General features: G+C 38.0%; 1 protein-coding gene across 3 annotated transcripts in view; it reads right to left on the bottom strand.

The window, feature by feature from the left end:
* Nucleotides 1–3,653: 3,653 nt before the first annotated feature.
* The window catches only part of RPS6KB1 (ribosomal protein S6 kinase B1), a 34,697-nt gene continuing 18,973 nt past the window's right edge, over nt 3,654–19,377 (bottom strand). Inside the window, exons 6-15 of one of the 3 annotated variants that reach the window (XM_081218688.1) lie at nt 18,392–18,449; nt 16,842–16,942; nt 14,608–14,698; nt 14,334–14,424; nt 13,711–13,818; nt 13,347–13,409; nt 13,078–13,155; nt 9,653–9,760; nt 6,685–6,797; nt 3,654–5,758 (exon numbers count right to left, since the gene is read on the bottom strand). In XM_081218688.1, the coding sequence (XP_081074814.1) occupies nt 5,521–5,758; nt 6,685–6,797; nt 9,653–9,760; nt 13,078–13,155; nt 13,347–13,409; nt 13,711–13,818; nt 14,334–14,424; nt 14,608–14,698; nt 16,842–16,942; nt 18,392–18,449 (1,049 nt within the window). In that variant the 3' untranslated portion in view covers nt 3,654–5,520. The remainder of the gene's footprint in view (nt 5,759–6,684; nt 6,798–9,652; nt 9,761–13,077; nt 13,156–13,346; nt 13,410–13,710; nt 13,819–14,333; nt 14,425–14,607; nt 14,699–16,841; nt 16,943–18,391; nt 18,450–19,377) is intronic. The other 2 variants (XM_081218689.1, XM_081218690.1) reach the window with 2 other exon arrangements.

Below are 19,377 nucleotides of genomic sequence, written 5' to 3'. Positions count from 1 at the left end.
CAGCTGGCTTCACTGATGATCTGAATAGAGTGACAAACAAGACCAACTCAAACACTTAGAATTCCTCGGGACTTCCCTGGCGGTCCAGTGGTTAAGACTTCGCACTTCCAATGCAGGGGGTGTGGGTTTGAGCCCTGGTCGGGGAACTAGGCTCCCACATGGTGCATGGCCAAAAAAAAGAAAAAAAAAAAGGATTTCCCTGTATAACTAGTCTTCTCCAGAAGACTTTTGGAGTCTCATGCTTGAATCACCATTACTTGGAAGATTAAAGCTTGCACTCAGGCCAAAAAAAGCTTTAGGAGAGTGTGGTTTGTTTGCCTACAGGTATTTGTGCAGGGTGGTGGAAAGAGAATGAGGCACTTTCTCTCTCACTATGAAACCTTTAAGGGGGGATGGATCTATACCAGAAATCCAAAGGACTGGTTATTATATATATTTAGATGCAAGGCCTCTCCCATTTTCTCTTTTACCGTCCATCAGTTTGCACACAAGAAAAAGATAGTGGTGAGAAGTAGAAGTTACGAGGTAGAGGTAGACAACAAATTTGCAGTGCTGATAAGACAAAGATTAAACCAACCTGGATTAATAAGGATAGTGACCAACCAGATACAGGTTAAACCACTTTTCATGCCTTATGGCCACCCAAATTGACAAAAGAACATTAGCCTGTAACTTTTCTCCCCAGGTAAATATTGCTAGATTATAAGTGCAACTGTTGCTGTTCATTCAGGATGAAATACTTAACTATGTTACGTACTTTGAGAACCACTGCAAATACTAAAAAACAAGCTTACTTGGCCTTAAAAATCACCTTCCTAACTCTGTGGTGAAGCTAATAGTTGTTATTTAGGTATGCAGCAGGGGACGAGTGAGAAAGACAATTTGAGATTAGAATTTGGGTGTGAAGGATATGCTGACTTCTTGATAAAGACATAAGAATAACACCGTAACCACATGGGTTACTTCAGCCCTAATTCGATACCTACTTACCACACTTACTTACCCTATGGCCATATGGATAGCTTTGTTTCTTAATATGACTGAATAACAAAAGAAGTCCCTGGTGGACAGTGGGGTTTTTTGTTTTTGTTTTTTTTTAACAAACAAGAAAGCAGTTCACATATGAATTTAAAAGGAGGGAAATGTAACAGGAGAGCTTTGCCATTCACTAGAAACATTGATGAACTAGAAGCATTTCTCTATTTTTATTCCTTCACCTCAAAAACAGGAATAGGGATTCCAAACCCCATTTATTCTGTGAATTCAGATCACATCCTCTAAAAGACTGTTTTATCAACATCAAGAATCACTACTATGTTTTATAAAAGAAGTACGTTTGAGAACTTCTGTAGAGAAACCACCTTGGCAAGTGTGATAGAATTACCTCATAAATAAGAGGTGGTTTTACACAAAACACCCATCTGACGGGAGATGTATGGAGACATTAGTTAAAAACAGATTTGTCCACTATGTTATTTTGTTCATACACATCAGGTAATGTAGTTGACAAATGTGGCTGGAAAAACTGTTGTATGTTAGCACAAGAAAGTCTTCCATTGTTTTTATGTGAAGCTGGCTTTCACATAACTTTTCACATGAACTTTTTTTTTTAAACAACCAATTCAATTCGACTATTTGACAGAACTTGGAAATCACAGATGTTTAACACCTAATATAAAATCAGTACTAAAACTTGTTATAAATTTAAATTGCTTCAATTCCTCCACAAAAACAGTTTTATGACTGTCATTCTTCACATATATAAATAGTTTATTAAATATGAGAATCTGAACACATCTGGCATGTTAATGGGAAAAATTATTGAAACCACATGTGTACCTGGTAGTTATTTCTTCCTATCTTAGGATAATAATTAAAAGAAAATCACTTCTATTTTATGTTCATTCAAATTTGCATTTAATTTCTATTTACATTCATTCAATCTGAAATCAAATACTTAATACAGTAAACTAAACACAAGATGAAAAGCAGAAAAGGTGTTACCCTCCAAGCACTCCTAATAAGGCAGCTGAAGAATTTACTCTGGGAGATGCAAAGCCAACTTGGGGTAGGAAAAAAACTAATAGTTTAAAGAGCAAACACAGATGAACCCATCTTTCAAATGTTACTTTAGATAATCCACTGATTATCCACTAGTACTTGTGCTATAGTGGTAAATTAAGAATCACACATGAAGAATTTTGTATCAATCAGCAACAGACCACAGGTCATGGTGGAACAAATACTTTATGATTATTTTGTCCAGCTTGCTAGTGTCTACTCCTATGAAAAAAGGTAGATGTTTGGACATTGATGTTTTTACTTGAGGAATTAACCATTTCCACGGCCTCAAAATCCATTCTGCGTAAATCGAACATTTCTCATGAGAAGAATCTTAGATCTAGCCCTTATAAGCTAGGAACCATATGACTAAGTAACCAAAATAGTTAGGTCCTATATTAAATATAAAATCCAAGGCTTGGGATATTAATACTATTGAAGATGCAGCTTATTTATAATCATTTATTTCTTAAAGAATGTTGAATTTATGGAGTATCATACATGCATTCTTCCCCCCCCAATTACCTTCTATCTCAAAAAATAGTATGGAAGAATCCTTCTTGAAGGATTCAAATTAGTTAAGACCATAAAGGGGAAAAAGAAATAACAGTTTTCCTAAAAATCTGGTTCAAGTTCAATAATTAATACTTTACATTGTTAATCACAGCTGGTTTATAAATCTCAGTTTATTCTGTAATGCTACAAACCTTATAAAATCAAAATTAGTAAACTTCAGTTCTCAATGATTATATTTTAATTAAAAAACAGCATGTATAAAATAAAAAAATATCCTGTAATAGCCGATTTTAAAGAAAATAATCAAGTGATGAAAGAAAAACACTTAATCTCTTTATACACTTACCTGGAATAATCATAAAGAACCTTCTTAGAAACTCAAGACTAGTATTATTGACATATATTTTTAAACTATGCTTGGGTTTTTACAAATAAATACAGGGTAAGCCATATTGCATAGGTGTGTGCTTTCTGTCTGTGACACTAAAGTGGCACTTGACATGTTTTCACAGTCATAGTAGGAATATCCATTTATGAAACAATTTCTCAATAAACTTGCCACAGTATAGAAAATTAACTTCACTGAATGTTAAGTCTGAGAAACTTATTTGTGTGGATGGTAGGTGTGCAATTAATACTTTTTATGCAGAAAGTTACAGTGTTTGCCACTATTGCTGGCAGTACTGATTATGAAACTGGTTTAACTATGGGGTGGTTATAGCCAGCCAATCACAGTGCAAATGTTACTAGCAAATAGGACTGAGGAGGAATATTCTGGTGTAAAACTTTCACTGGAATTTGGTCAGGCAGTCAACACTATAGTTAGTAAACTCATTTGAAAATAAGTATCAGAGTAGTACAAGCCAGTTACAGTCTGAAATGAAGCCTGTACGAATCACCATAGCTTTTTGGGTTCTGTTTTTCAGACATCATAAACTGCCAGAGAACAAAGACCTGCACTTTAAGTACAATTTCTGCCCTTACCATTATTTAGTTTCTAATTTATTAGCTACAGTTATAAAGTTCTCAGTAGACTGCTGCAATAAGGGAAAAGGAGGTCTAGAGGGAGTGATTAAAAAAAAAAAAAAAAAAAAAGGCTTTCTGTCCGAAGATGAGCTGTTATCAATTGTTTCATTTATTGCCACAACTGAAAAGGTATATTTCCAATCATTTTTCATGGTTCTACTTTTGCTTAATGTCATAGGATTTCATCTTATCTCACTCGAACTGCCATTTAAATAAGCAAAGCTTTTTTCTGACTGAATTCAACATGCATAAATAATTTTATGGCTTGGATCCTATGGCTCAAAAAGGTTTGGAGAACATAGCAAGCAGCATCTATTTAAAAAAAAATCATAGGGTTGCAAAATATTACAAACTGACTTTGCACACTCAGACTGAAGACATTATAAAAGACAAACAAAAAGGTGGTAAGACTCAACTGCAACTGCATGATCGTCTATTATACCAGTATGCACTGAAATAATATTTTTATAAAGCTCTGCAGATATTAAACCCTTTCACCAGCTAAAAGTCATGGAAACGCTCTCTTTAAGGCAGGAAGTATTTAAGAAAGGTAAAGTTACCTTTATTTTTATTCTTTGTACCTGTAAGTCACTTATGTAGACTTCATTACAATTTTCCAAAACATAGTGTCTTGTTAACATGTTTCCTAAATTAAGCCACTGAGTTTTCTTATTCACTGTGGAAGACATTCATCAAAAGGCCATCGAATACTTTTACAATCAAAAAATGTAGCCCCAATATAGGAAAAAAAAATACCTTTTTTCCTTTTAAAACCATCAAGGAAAAAAATGTAAGGAAGGCGGACACCAAAAACAGTAAAAAGAAGTAAAACTTAAAACCTTACCAATTTGCTGTAAAGAGATTAGACATAGAGGGTGGACCGTGGCAACACCCTCTTCCCCTGGACCTCCCTCCTCTCTCTCTCACTTTGCCGCCCTCGATATGCATTTTATCCTCTCTTCTGTGCTTCTTCAGCCATAGGCTGAACACATTTGACGTCTTGAACCAAATACTGGTATAAGGTGGCGATATTTTTCCAGTGCAATGCAGGCCCAGGATAAGGATGAAATGTAGGACATACAACTTATGCCCATTCCAAGGCTTCCAGTTAAGCTTAGCACATAACAGTACTGCAAGTAGAAATGATTAAATAGATTTTTTTTTCTAGTATTACAGACAGGTATTGCAGCTGGGTTACTGAAAATAAACCCCAAGTCCACCCCAATCCCTCAAACGAGCCACAGCTGTGGTTAACAATGATTCATTTGCATTTTTATTATTTCACCAAGAGAAGAAACAGAAGTTGTCTGGCTTTCTTCACACCAATAATTTCGCATTTTAAAGTTCGGGATGTTTTCCATGATGAGCTGAATCAAAAATCTATTTGAAAAATATATATTTATATAAAAAAAGATTCAGGTTGTTTGCACGTAAAACATCAATTGTTAAGTTTCTTTCGTCTTTGATTCCATGTTGCTGGAAAGTTTGACCAAGCTTGCATGCTAATTTGTCCTTAGTTGCAAGTATTACAGGCAAACTCATACTTTGCCTCATGAAAGGATAACCCTTCTTCGACACCATCAGAACTCAACAGTGATTCAGAAGCAACATCCTACCCTTAATACTGTCAGTTTCGAGCCATCAACATGAAATCCTTGATAGGTTGAGACGATGTTGCTAGGAATCAATTAATTGATGTGCCTAAGAGTTCCGCAGTACTATTTTCACTTAAGTTTTTTTGCACCATTGATTGATTTTTTAAAATCCATGTTTATTTTTCCTCTGTCCAATGTGTTCTATGTAATGACACTGACTCTTCGAGACTGTCATTTTGAGTCTTCTTGTTTCACCCTGGGGGATGCTCACACATCCCCTCCCCAGCTTTTTTGCCTTAAATTCATTAAAAGCATTGCTCTGTCATAGATTCATACGTAGGTGTTCTGGTCGTTTGGAGATCATGGGAAAAGCTTGTTTTTTGTACGGCCCGGAGTTCGGCTGTCGTATTGGAAGTGGTGCTGAAGCTTCCCCACTCGTCGTCACATCCATCTGCTCTATTCCACTTGTTTCCATTGGGTACTCCACAGGCGCCTGAGGATTTGCCGTGCTGGCTGAAGCACCTCTTCCCCAGAAATCCCCAGGAGAAAATTTGACAGGGCTTTAAGACAAGGAAGAGCTATCATTCGTCTCAAGTACTATCTCAACAAGGAACATTTCCCTTACATTTAAAGGGAGTGGGGTAATGTGACTTTTTTTTTTTTCATTTAATTTCATTTTTGTGTGGATTAGCACAAAAGCAGAAGTTGAGCCATTTCTCCCTTAGACTAATTGCTAGTTTCCTAAATGGTCTCTTTATCTCTCTACTTGCCCTCATAAAACCGTCAATGATACTTATTTTACAAAAATCATTTTCTCCCCCACTTCAAACAGCGGCTCAATGCATTTAAAATATTTCTCCAAACCTTTGCCATTCTCTTCCTCGCTCCCCACACTTCAGGAATGTTGACCTGCCTTTCGTTTCCAAGAAAAAGGCCAAGTTTTTTCCTCCCTTAGGGCTTTTGCATGAGCTGTTCTTCTACCTGCAACATCCTTGTATTTCTGTGTTTTATACGGCTAGCTATTCCTCCATGAATAGGAGTCCCCTTCTTATTTTTTGCATTCTAGTACCACACTCTATTTTTTTTTTTGCATAGCATTTGGCGCTACTTGTAATTACATATTTTATTTCCTTCTTTGTTTATTTTGACTCTCTCTCACTAAATTGTAAGCTTCATCAGGACAAGGACAATTCCTGTCTTAATCACGTGTCCCCAGAAGGTAGCACAACCCCTGGCACACAATAAATGTTGAATGAATGGTTAACGAGTACACTTTCCAGTGCAACGGCTTATTTTCAGGAGGGGAGGTAAACTACATAGCATGTTATCATTGATTAGTCACAGACTAGTCACTTGCAATATTAGAAGGTGTCGATGCTGTGCTTATGTCACAGAGAGTGACAGAGCTTCCATTTATGTAACTTGGCATAAATCTCTTAAGCAATGCTCTTCCAGGTTAAAAAAAAGAATAACAAAGTCTGAATACCTGACAGGTGTCCGTGGGCTGCCAATAAATCTTCGAGGTGACCGGATTTTTGGTTCAAAGGAAAACTTTTCTTTCACGCTTTCAAGTACAGATGGAGCCACATACGTAAAACCCTGAAAGACAGTAACAGTGGACTACAGAATAGGATTTTGTCATGTACATCAAGAAAATGTGGTGGTTCAATCTCTGACACACCAAGACAATGATGTACACCTAAAATCACCAGTGTGGATACTGTCCAGTCTCCTCAACCTCATTTCACACCCGTTACCTTCTTTCCAGTCACTTCTGGAGGCACAGACCTCCAGAGAGCAGAATTCTATTGAGCCCCATATGCCAGCAAACAAAATTGCACTCTACTGAAAGGAGGAGAACGAAACAGGAAAATGTAGGCTCTACATTAAGATGTTAAATACAAAGATAAATGCAAAGAAAATTCTAGTGTTTCTAGCCACATGCATATAAGCAACTAACATTATCACCCCCAAACAGTTTCTCATTATTAGGCCAAAGTAAAAATAGAATTCTCTAACTTGGCACGTGTGATCTTTCTGATTTTATACCAATGAATGGATAAATTCAGATTTTCCTGATGAATAAGGGTCAGCACTGTGAAAACTTAATTTTAACAGACAGTAATGCAATTTTGTTAGCTTTAGTTCTTTCTTGGACCTTGCTATTAGGCTACCAGCTATCATTTATCTTGCTGTTCATGTTCATTCCTTTAACAGTTAATCCTATACCTATCTTCCCTTCTATTTATTATTCTTGTCACTTATGAGTAGGCACTTGAGTTATAATAAAAAGGCTCAATAAGGCTCTGGGTGAAGTCCTAAAGAGTAAGGTGCAATTCTGTAGAGCATATGCTTTGTTGTGACAGCTACATGTGGACTACAAAGGCCATTTCCCTGCATGTTCTTGTGGGCTAAAAACTACCAAGAGGACCAGACTGTGCCTTAATCGTCTTTGAATTTCCTTGAATTCTAATAGGAATTGAAATATTAATTGAACTGAAGTTACTACAGCCACTATCTCCAGATAAGTGGGCTGTTACTATTTTAAATTAATTTTCAAACAGATACACTTTGTGTACAGAATTCTGGCTACAACCTAACAAATGAATTGTTCTTGTATTCATTAGTTAGCCAATTTAAGTAATTAAGAAAAGCTCAACACAGATTTCCCTGATGGTCCAGTGGTAAAGAATCTGCCTTCCAATGCAGGAGATGAGGGTTCAACCCCTGGTCAGGAAACTAAGATCCCACATGCTGTCAGGCAACTAAGCCCGCGTGCCATAACTACTGAGCTTGTGCGCCTCAACTAGAGAGCCTGCGTGCCACAAACGCCAGAGCCCTTGCACTCTGGAACCCACGTGCCACAGCTCCAGAGCCCACGTGCCCTGGAACCTGCGCGCCGCAACTAGAGAGGAGAAAACCCGCACGCCACAGCTAGAGAAAAGCCTGCATGACACAACGAAGAGCCTGCATGCCACAATGAAAGATCCTGCATGCCTCAACGAAGATACCGCAACTAAGACCCAACACAGCCATAAACAAACAAATAAAAAGATCAGCAATACTTTAACCGGAATGAAAGCTTAGATATATAACTTTTGCCACCACAACTTTAGATTTCTTTGTAGTAAGGTGTTTCTAGACTTTTTTTTTTTATGGGGGAAAACAATTGTCAAACTAGCTAAAACTCTATAATGTCTGTATAATGTCTGTATGTTAAATCAAAGGTATCAATTCCACATCAGTAGAAAACAAAATTCCACATCATGAGAGAAAAAAATAAAGCAATGACACAATTAAAATGAATCATGCCTACTTCCCTAACTGATAAGAGATTGTACTAAGGGGGATACAGTAACTTTGCATCATGCTGACATAAATTTAACAACATGCATTCATCTTTCCCTCTTATGTAATTAAAATGCTATAAAATTATATTTTGCATGTATATTCTTATATCACCATATAATCATACATTTATAGAATTATTACTATTCAATGTTGTTTACTCAAAAGCATACTGTACTATGGTGACCTTAGTGTTATTTTGCCCATACACAATTTTTGTATTCCATGCTAACTTCAGAACTGACCCTCCACCCCCAAAGATACAACACTACTGTGGTGTGTTATACTGAGAGCATTATTTTTTTTTAAAGTTTGAAAATTAAGTTAGCGACAAATCCAGTGAACTCAGAAACAAATAAGGAAGAAAAAAAACTTCCAAATGATTACTTTGCCCATATTCTATTCTGCCTAGGGATAATCCAAAAAGAAATGACAAAGGATAATGACAAATGACAAAGGAAACAAATGGTATAAAATCGGGTAGATATTCACATGACATGTAATTATAGTAATAAAATAAGCACTAGGCAAATAATATGCAATGATGGTCACCATCAGATATAAACCTATCATTTCTGTTAATCAAAATCTAAAATTTTGTTTTTCTATCTGAGGAGACAAGGTATAAATCAATACAGATACCTCCTCCTTAGGATTAATTTGCTTACAATCACATATGTACCAATATATTTTGATGTCAAATATTCACAATCAACAGGTTAAAAATTCCCTAGAGACAAAAATCTTTAGCTGTTTCAGGAATAAAATAGTTACTATGATCTCTTCTTCTCCTACTGCTATGACTGTGTGGATTTCAGTTAAGATGCTGAGCCAAACATTTTAAGTCACTGGGCTATTCAAAAAAAGGAATCATATACTCTGACTCTAATTGCTAAAATGGAATGCTGGATTATGAGAATGAATTTTCGAACTTATCAACAAGTTATAAGGGGATAACTTTAAAAAAAAAAGCACCTCAGGTTATCTACATGAACTATAAAGCAAGCAAACTGAAATTTTCTTATTAAAAAGGGCATTTCTTACTGAAAAGGGCCCATCCTCATACTTAAATTTCCCATGGCTACATCAGAAATTCTTTCACTTACCAGAAAGACCTGGTTGGCACTTTCACTGAGAGTTGAGTCATCTGGGCTGTCAACAGGTGTCTGACGTGTAAACTTTGAATCAAACTGACTCACATCCTCTTCAGATTGCTTTATAAAAAACAAAATGATTAGAAAATGGTGAACAGACTACATTACACATATCAATCAAATGCATTACACACATTAGAGAAGGCTCTAGATAGACCTCTTTTCTCAGGGTTTGACTGTAATAAAGTAGCAAAATAGCCTTAGCAGGCACAGATTGAAAAATAAATACAGGTGAAAAGTATCAAAGGTCAAACTACATCTTTAGTACACAGTTATCATTCCTATTAAAAATCTGGGGCTTGGGCTTCCCTGGTGGTGCAGTGGTTGAGAGTCCGCCTGCCGATGCAGGGGACACAGGTTCGTGCCCCGGTCCGGGAAGACCCCACATGCCGCAGAGCGGCTAGGCCCGTGAGCCATGGCCGCTGAGCCTGCGCGTCCGGAGCCTGTGCTCCGCAGCGGGAGAGGCCACAACAGTGAGAGGCCTGCGTACTGCCAAAAAAAAAAAATAATAATAATAATCTGAATATCTTCCCTTCTCACAAAGCTTCAGTGTGGCTAGCCCACTGGTGAAATCCCTTTTTAGAGACAATTTGCGCAGTTGGCAAATTTGTAATAAACTTGAAGCAGAGTTTAAACACAAAGCACATAATATGCTCTAGTTGAAGTTTCTTCCCATACCTTATTTCATTCCTTTAAATTTCTCAAGGAGCAAAGTAATATTCTACTCTGCATGAGTATATTTTCTCGTGGAGGAATATTATCACCCAGATCTAACCACCAGATCTGTTTCTTTAATTTCTTCTTTCTGGTACAACATCAGACCATGTGGTTATGTCAAAAGAACCCAGCAACCAGGACTTCCCTGGCAGTCCAGTTAAGACTCCGCACTTCCACTGCAGGGGGCACAGGTTCCATCCCCAGTCGGGGAACTAAGATCCCGCATGCTGCACGGCCCCAAAAAAAGAACTCAAGAACCTACACAAAGAAGCACCCAGTGTCTAAAGATGGGAAAAAGTGAACATCAATAAAAATAACTGCAATTAATTGAAACACAAATATGTTAAACAGCATGAGTTCATAATTATACCAAAAAACCCCACAATTCATTGGCCAATTTTGGAAGATGTTAGGGAACTAATTCATTATTTTGCAAACTGGGAAAGAAACATTTATCCTGCCTTTCCTGTATAAACTGCACCTCAGGTAACCAAACAACTGATACAAGAGTATCTTTTTACAGAACAATTCCACCTAATAAATAAAGAATGAATAACAGTATTAGAGTAAGACAATTTTGCAAACCCCTAATGAAATCTTGGAACTAGGCTATATATTCTCAACCTTAGCTCTATTGACATTTTGGGCCTGATGATTCTTGCTGTAGGATGTTGTCCTGTGCATTATAGGATGTTTAGCAGCATTTCTGGCCTCTATCCCCTAAGTACCAGTGGCACTCCTCCCTAAGTTGTGACAACTTGTCTCTGACATTGCCAAATCAACCCTGGCTGAGAACCACTGATACAGGCAATAATCAATGACCACTACCATTTTTGTGTGTGTGTGTGGTATGCGGGCCTCTCACTGTTGTGGCCTCTCCCGTTGCGGAGCACAGGCTCCAGACGCGCAGGCTCAGTGGCCATGGCTCACGGGTGCAGGCGCTCCGCGGCATGTGGGATCTTCCCAGACCGGGGCACGAACCCGCGTCCCCTGCTTCGGCAGGCGGACTCTCAACCACTGCGCCACCAGGGAAGCCCCCACTAACATTTTTTTTTTTTTTTAATGTAAGTACACATTATATCTTCTGATCAAAATATATAGTACCAAAAGTTTAATCTGAATCAGATCTAATCTAAACCTAAACTATCAATTTCCAGAAATACAAGGAACAGATAAACATGGCTGAGGACAACCTGGGGTTAAAATCAGCAAAATCAAAATGTGAGGAACCCTACAGGACAAATGGTCCAGTTTCTTCAATAAGTCCTCAAAGGAGGGATTGAGAGAGGATTTCTATAGATGGAGAGGCCTAAGAGACATAGTAACCAAACTATATAGGTCTTGATTGAATCCTTATCGAAACAAACCAACAGGAAAAAAAAGAAACAATTGGTGAAACTGCCAGCTTTTTAGTAGTGATGATAGCACCGTGGTTGCGTTTATGTTTAAACAAGATGACTTAATAAGTTTTGAAGCTGGATAGTTGGTATATGAGTGTTAATTATCCTTACAGTTATGTATGTTGAAATTTTAAAGCAAGTCACCTTGTGCTCCAGGACCAAATCATCATCATCATTATCCTATTCCTTCTCCTCCACCATCATCTCAAGAAATAGAAAAAGAAACTATCTTTTCTCAAATTTTGAGATGGGAAAAAGACAAGAACTAATACGCTAACTCATTTACTCATAAGCCTATTGTTATGGTTTGAATTATGTCCCTCCAACAGTCCTATAATGAAGTTCTAACCCCCAGTACCTCAGAATGTGACCTTATTTGGAATGAAGGCCATTACAGACGTAATTAGTTAAGATAAGGTCATACTGGAGTAGGGAGGGATCCTAACCCAATATGACTGGTGTCCTTACAAAAAAGGGAAAATATGGACACAGATCTACACACAAGGAGAATGCCACATGAACACGAAGACAGAGATAGGATGATGTGCCTACAAGCCAAGGAATGCCAAAGATTGCCAGCAAACCACCAACAGCTAGGGGAGAGGCATGAAACAGTCTCTCACAGCCTTCAGAAGCAACCAACCCTGCCAGCACCTTGATCCCGAACTTCTAACCTCTAGAACTGTGACATAATAAATTTCTGTTTAAGCCACCTAGTTTGTGATACTTTGTTATAGGAAAGCAAATTCAAAATAGGGTTTAAGCAAAACAAAACAAAGCAAAAAACACAAAAGTCCTAAGTACTTCAGATATTTAATCATCTTAGGCAACCAACTTTAAACTAGTTAATATAGCCATCAATTGCTGCTGGCAGTAGTTCCTGAAAAGACTGCACAGAGGGACTTCCCTGGTGGCGCAGTGGGTAGGACTCTGCACTCCCAATGCAGGGGACCTGGGTTTGATCCCTGGTCAAGGAACTAGATTCCACATGCATGCTGCAACTAAGAGTTTACATGCCACAACTAAGGAGACGCCTACCGCAATTAAGGAGCCCGCCTCCTGCAACTAAGACCCGGTGCAACCAAATAAATTAATTAATTAAAAAAAAAAAAACAACTGCACAGAATAAAGATCCTGAAGAGAGGATAGACCAAAGTTTTTGAACTATTAATAAATATAAATGTTTCTGAATGGTCTGATGTTTTCTTATTGTAAAAAAGTGCCAGGTCCCTCAGATTGTATGCTTTCATGAATACATACCAACAGAGGTTTAAAGGGGGGCTCTACCTTCCGAGCCAGCAGTTCTTCCCAGTTAATATGTCTGAAGAATGGATGAGCCTGGGGAAGAACAAAACAAAAGAGCAGGAAGAAAGGTTAAGAGGAACAGACTCCACTGGACTGACTCATCAGCCTATTTGAAGTTACCAATCACAAAATAAACTATACTTATAAGCAACTACATATAACCTTCACAAATACATAAAATAGCATTATCTTCCCCACAAACTACCAGACATGCCAATCCCTACTTGAACTTCTCCAGCGTCCCCAGGACCAGCTCCAAGACGAGAAGCAGCATTTCTTTTCAGCAGCTTTAGGGAGGAAAAGAAACACACTGATGAACCTTACCTAGTCAAATTGATTATTTTTCTTTATAGAATTTGCACGTCTATTTTGCCTTGCAAATGTATGATTTATTAATTACTTCTAAATATTGTTTGGGAATAAAAAGAAAATCTTTAAACAAACAAATTTGTCCTTTGCCTGCAAAAACTGTAGGCTTTTTTGTCAACACCTGTGTATGATTCTGTAGTCAAAATGTATATTTAGTTCTATCTATTTAAATCCTAGTAGTTGAAGCTTATGGTTTGAGTGCCTATTTTAGAACCCTACCTTTTTAAGCAGATCTCTGGCTTCTTGTGTGAGGTAGGGAGGCAAATTGAGTTTACATTTGAGGATTTTGTCAATTGTTTTCTTTCTATTCTCCCCAGTGAACGGGGGCTAAGAGTAGAAGAGAGTGAGAAAAATTAGCATAGAAAAAATCAAATTTTAAATAACAGAATTATCCACTTCCTGAATTAGTCAGTTACACATAGAGATCAGAAATGTATGTTGTGATATGGGATGACTGCTAAAGACCTGTAGTTTTTGAGCAACGGCATAGAGAAAATAGCAACGTCCTGGAAGGAACTGGGTTGCCACCATTAACCTGGTGTGATAATGGGTGAGCCATTTGATTTTATGCTTCACTTTCTCCATTTATAAAATAAGGGCAGTATCTGTTTTATCTCTGTTTCACAGGACCACAGGCCATGAGATAGATCACCTAAGTGAAAATATTTATAAAAGTACAGAGGCCCATAATACTACTAATAAAGCAACAGTAGTGTTAGATTTTTAAAAAATAACTCCATTGGTAACATTTTCAAAAAGCACAGGAAAGATCTCTTGCTGTAATGACTTAATAACTACTCAGCACAGACCATAATACATGCAGCTTTTAACTGTGCACCTACTGCTCCAGTCAGCATGTCATACATTAATGCTCCCAGACTCCACCAATCCACAGCACGATTGTGGCCACTTCTCATCAAGATTTCAGGGGCCCTACAAGGAGAAAAATAATATGCCTAAAACATTCACTATTTGCCTGTCATCTGAATTAAAATTTTTAAAACAATATACAGAACCAAGTGTTGCTACAGAAAATTTAGCACACTATTATTCAAACCAGGTAAAAGTTAGCTATTATCCCCAAACCAGTAATATTTCTTTGAACATGCAGCTCACATGTATTCTATTGTTCCACAAAATGTGTGTGTGACTGTTCCATCATGAATAGATTCTTTGCATAGTCCAAAATCTGTTAGTTTCACATGACCTACAATGAAAGATTATAGATGGTTATTCTGAGAATTCTATGTGCAATATTTGAATGTATCATACAAGACAATATCCTATCCTTCCATTTTACTTTTTCTGCCTTAAATTTATTTTTTGAGACATCAAGAACTAGCAAGGTTCCATCCATAAATGGGATGCTAAATAACCCTTTAAGGGTAGGGCAAAATTATCTTTGCCGGGACTTCCCTGGTGGCCAGTGGTTAAGAATCCGCCTGCCAATGCAGGAGACACGGGTTCAAGCCCTGGTCCGGGAAGATCCCACATGCTGCGGAGCGACTAAGCCCGTGCGCCACAACTACTGAGCCTGTGCTCTAGAGCCCGTGAGCCACAACTACTGAGCCCGCATGCCACAACTACTGAAGCCCATGAGCCTAGAGCCCACGCTCCACAACAACAGAAGCCACTGCAATGAGAAGCCCACGCACCGCAACGAAGAGCAGCCCCCGCTTGCCGCAACTCGAGAAAGCCCGTGCGTAGCAACGAACACCCAAAGCAGCCAAACTAAAAAAAAATTATCTTTGCCAAAGATATAACCTATCTAGTAAAGGTAAAAGAAGGATGAGACAAAGGTGAACAACAGCGTGTCTAAGGCTCTAGCTTTACCTATACCAAGAATCCTTTACCATCCTGAGCAAGTAAGTCCTGGGAAAACCTGATGAAGTCTGGATTACGTACACAGACCATAAAAAAGATCTTCTGCATGTTAAAGAAAGGTGTGACACTGTACTTCAAACATGCAGCTTTTATCACCATGAACTGTGACCTGCCAGTTCTTAGAAGAGTCCTCGGCACTGTAACCAGTTAGCTTAGTCTGCCAATGCAGTCTGGAAACAAAAATGAAATTGCTGTATGGCACGGAACCATCACCTTTGCTCCAGAAAGTGAAAAACTCACCACCTTACACAAAGAACATCTCAGTTCAAGTTTAGCTTTAATGAACTGTCATTAGCTATCCAGTGGTTTAGCAACCCCAGGGACCCTACTGTTCCAAGTTTATTTCGAGAAAAGAAAAGGCAATGGACTATTAACTCAAATGTGGGTGTGTATTTACTCTGACGCAGAAGAAGAAATATGACCTTTATTTTCACAGAGCCACCAGATACACTCAGGTTATGCATCAAAGAAATTAACTAGTCACTTCCCTATTCTATCCCTTGCCTTAGAATTCACAATCAGAATCTAAATTTGTGGCAGTGGGGGCAGAACTGGGAGAGAGAGAGAGATACACAGATACCCGTGATGTATGTGGTTAAGTACATTTCTCCAAAAAAAAAGGCGGGGGAAAGAAAGGAAAGCAAGAAAACCCCCACTATCTGAAACATTTATTCTGGCATCAGTTGTCCATAAACCATTTTCTGTACAAGAATTTAAAACCATTAACTACCTCTTGCATCATTCGATAGACATCCAAGGATCAGCAGCTGCCACCAGCCCCCAGATACCCGAGTTGGTTGGTTGCTCCTTTGGGATGTGAGTGAACTGCCAAGTCTAGCCAGCCCAGATTACTCTCACCTAAGTTGAACTGTCTGTAGCAGCATGCAGTAATGATCAAGGCTCACTTTGCTGTAGCTATAGCTGCACAGAATATTAGTCTGTCTGATTTTTATGCCTGTTGTTGTTGCAGACAGCAAGAATAAACTGATGCCTACTAAACATTTTACCTCCAAAGTTATATCAAATATTTTGGTTCAATTCTAATCCTTTCCTTTTTTATCGCATTAATAAAATTTATCATAAAAAATATTGCTTCTAATACTTATGTATTTCATCAGTAAAGAAAACTCAATTTATAAAGTTAAGATTCACTTTCCAATTTAAGGAACCAACCAAAATTAGTATTTGGACTGGATTCTGGCTCACCACACTTTACGTAAGGATTACAAAAGAACGACAAGCTATAAAGAGTAAGGATTAAACTAGAAAAGGTAGTTGTGGCCAGTTATCCTCAATTCTCTTTAATCTCATCCACCGTAAGTACAAGTATCATGATGCTATAAGTTCTGAGGGAGGAATGTATGATAACTGACGCATAAATATGGGGCTTTGAAAATGACCATGACCTGTGTGGGAAGATTTTAAGATGATTATTTACTATAGAATTGTTTACAGTATATCTCCACCTTGGTGATTAAGCATGATATTCTCCGGCTTCAGGTCTCTGTAGATGATCCCCTTTTGATGTAAATGCCCCAAAGCCATGGAGATTTCTGCCAAGTAAAAGCTGGAAACAAAAGTGATTTAATAAAATTAAAAAGAGTAATCTACTCAAAGCAGTTTATGTATGGAGCAAAATTCCTTGAAAGAAACAGACATGCACCAAAGCCCAAATTAGTGGGAGTGGGGGTGGGTATGGGGAAAAGAGATGGCATAGGATGCTGCCAAAAGGCATGGAGACATTTACGTTTCACTCATTTAGTGAAACTATAAAATGTTTTATTTCATCATTAGAACATATTGCTAAAATTGCAAAGAAGTCCAGAATATGCCAAACTCCCACTGGTCATGTTTTGTTCTATGCAGGAACTAGGCCAATAGTCATTCAGATCAAAGCAAATTTCTCCCACCCACCCCCAATTTTTAAATCCCATAGGAAATAGGAACTTTGTCGTTCTCAGAGATCAAGTCTTAGTTTCAAAAATACCTTATAACCTGACCCTTAGAAGCCCACACATCCCTTACTTAATACAGCTGCATATTTATATACAGCGCATGCCCACAGTATCTGCCCTCCCTCTTGCCAGCCAGCCCACAACTATAAACTGTGTGACACTCAAATTTATCTACCTCAAAAGAATAAAGGGCTGAGTCAACCCTGTCTGGATTCGAAAAGCACAAGGCACTGCAATACTGGCTGCATAACAATGTTGCAATCCTGCAGATTACTCCAGGATGGAGAGGGTGTGTCCTAGAGGACTGAGGCAGTTTCACAGCCAGCAGGACCACAAACACAGCCTCCAACATGGCTCAGAGAGCCTCCTCCAAAAAGGGCACTTCATCCCTAAGGCTCTTAAATGCAGCTTCTGTGTTAGAAAAGGCCTGAAATTAAACAATGGAATGCAGTTTGGTAATTAAGGTAGAAAAAACATTGAGGTGTTTTCTATTCAATTAATGTGTAGGATTCACTGATTTATTGTCCCCCAATACTGTCATCTCACAAAAGGGTGTGTATATCTTTAATCTGAAGCAGATGCCATCTTAAGAAATATGAGGGTAGATCCCATCCTGGCCATTGAATCAATCCACAGATGATGTGTGCGGGCTTATCACCTCCCTAAGACTGCACCTTGGGAACTGGGAAGTCTACAAAAAAAGAGGAGATGATTTCTGACACTTCCCATTGCTCCACACATAAAGTTTCACTGGGAAACCACACTCACCCAGAGCCAAGGCAGGCAGCTCACCAATTCAAGGAAAGAAAGCCCCAGTGAGAAGGGTTCTCTTAGGAACTGGTGTGAAGAACGTTCCACCCAAAGCCTGGGGGCAAAGGAATGGTGTGACCTCCAATGGCGGCCAAGTCCCAAAGCTGCTTCTCCCTCTTAGAGTCCTGAGTGACCAACTGGCTCCAGAACAATTTATTGAATCATCTGGCTGCCCACAGTGGGAACAGGACTTTGCTTTAAATTATATGAATTATTACCTGAATCCATACAACCACAAAAATTTCACTTACCAGGCTGTGTCTTCCATAAATATTCCTTCTCTTTCTAACTGCATAAATAATTCTCCTCCTGTAAAGAAAAGAAAAAGACATTAGAAACAAAGCTATCTTTTTTTCCCCAACAATCCATTCTAATGAGAGGGTTTGTGCTTTCCTCTTAGCCATAATTAAAAGACATCAACCCTTTAAAAATAAAAAACAGATCCTAAAAATTACAGGTTTAAAACTAAGTCCTCAGGATTCCATTTTTAGCAGTGTTCTTATTCTTATGTGAAATATACAAGTTTTGGAAGTCTACGTTTTACATCTATGAACTTCAAAATATTTACAGATTCCAGACCTGCGGTTAAAAAAAAAATCTTGATTAAAGCTTCTCTAACATTTTACCGGCATATAGAAAAATGTTAGTATGTAATTAAACCGTCCTTGCAAATTAGTGAATGCCCATATTCCACATTTTTAGAACTCTTAAACTGCATGAATTTGGCAATGTCCTTGTAAATAGTATGGCGCTATTTGAATACCAAAATAAACAATGATAATAAAGTGTGATATCCTACTGAAAAATCTTAGAATCCATGAGTCCACAATGCTGTAAATCAGTGAATAGATAAATGGAAAGCTCTTCGTTATAGCAGAATGCCAAATAATAAATGAAGAAGCCATGATGGAATAAGAAAAATCACTTGGCAATCATCATAGTTAATTGTTTCAGGCAAGAATCAATGGATGCTAAAACTGTATGTGAAAGCTTGATGAGAGATGAGATATTTAAATAATTTCAAAGTATCTCCTCAAGATACTTACTAATTACAAAAGGAAAATTTCACCAGAAAAAAAAAAAAAAACTGGCAGACATCACCTTATACATATGATCAAAGTTAACATCAACAGTAATGGAACAAAGATACATATATCATGTACCTCTTGCTCTGATACACAGAGAAGGATACAATGTCACTTCGATGGTCCTCCCAAAAATGCATAACCTGAACCTA

Source organism: Mesoplodon bidens (genome assembly GCF_964165515.1).
Source record: "Mesoplodon bidens genome assembly, chromosome: 19".
NCBI classification, from domain to species: domain Eukaryota; kingdom Metazoa; phylum Chordata; class Mammalia; order Artiodactyla; family Ziphiidae; genus Mesoplodon; species Mesoplodon bidens.
This window is presented reverse-complemented; position numbering and strand designations above follow the sequence as displayed.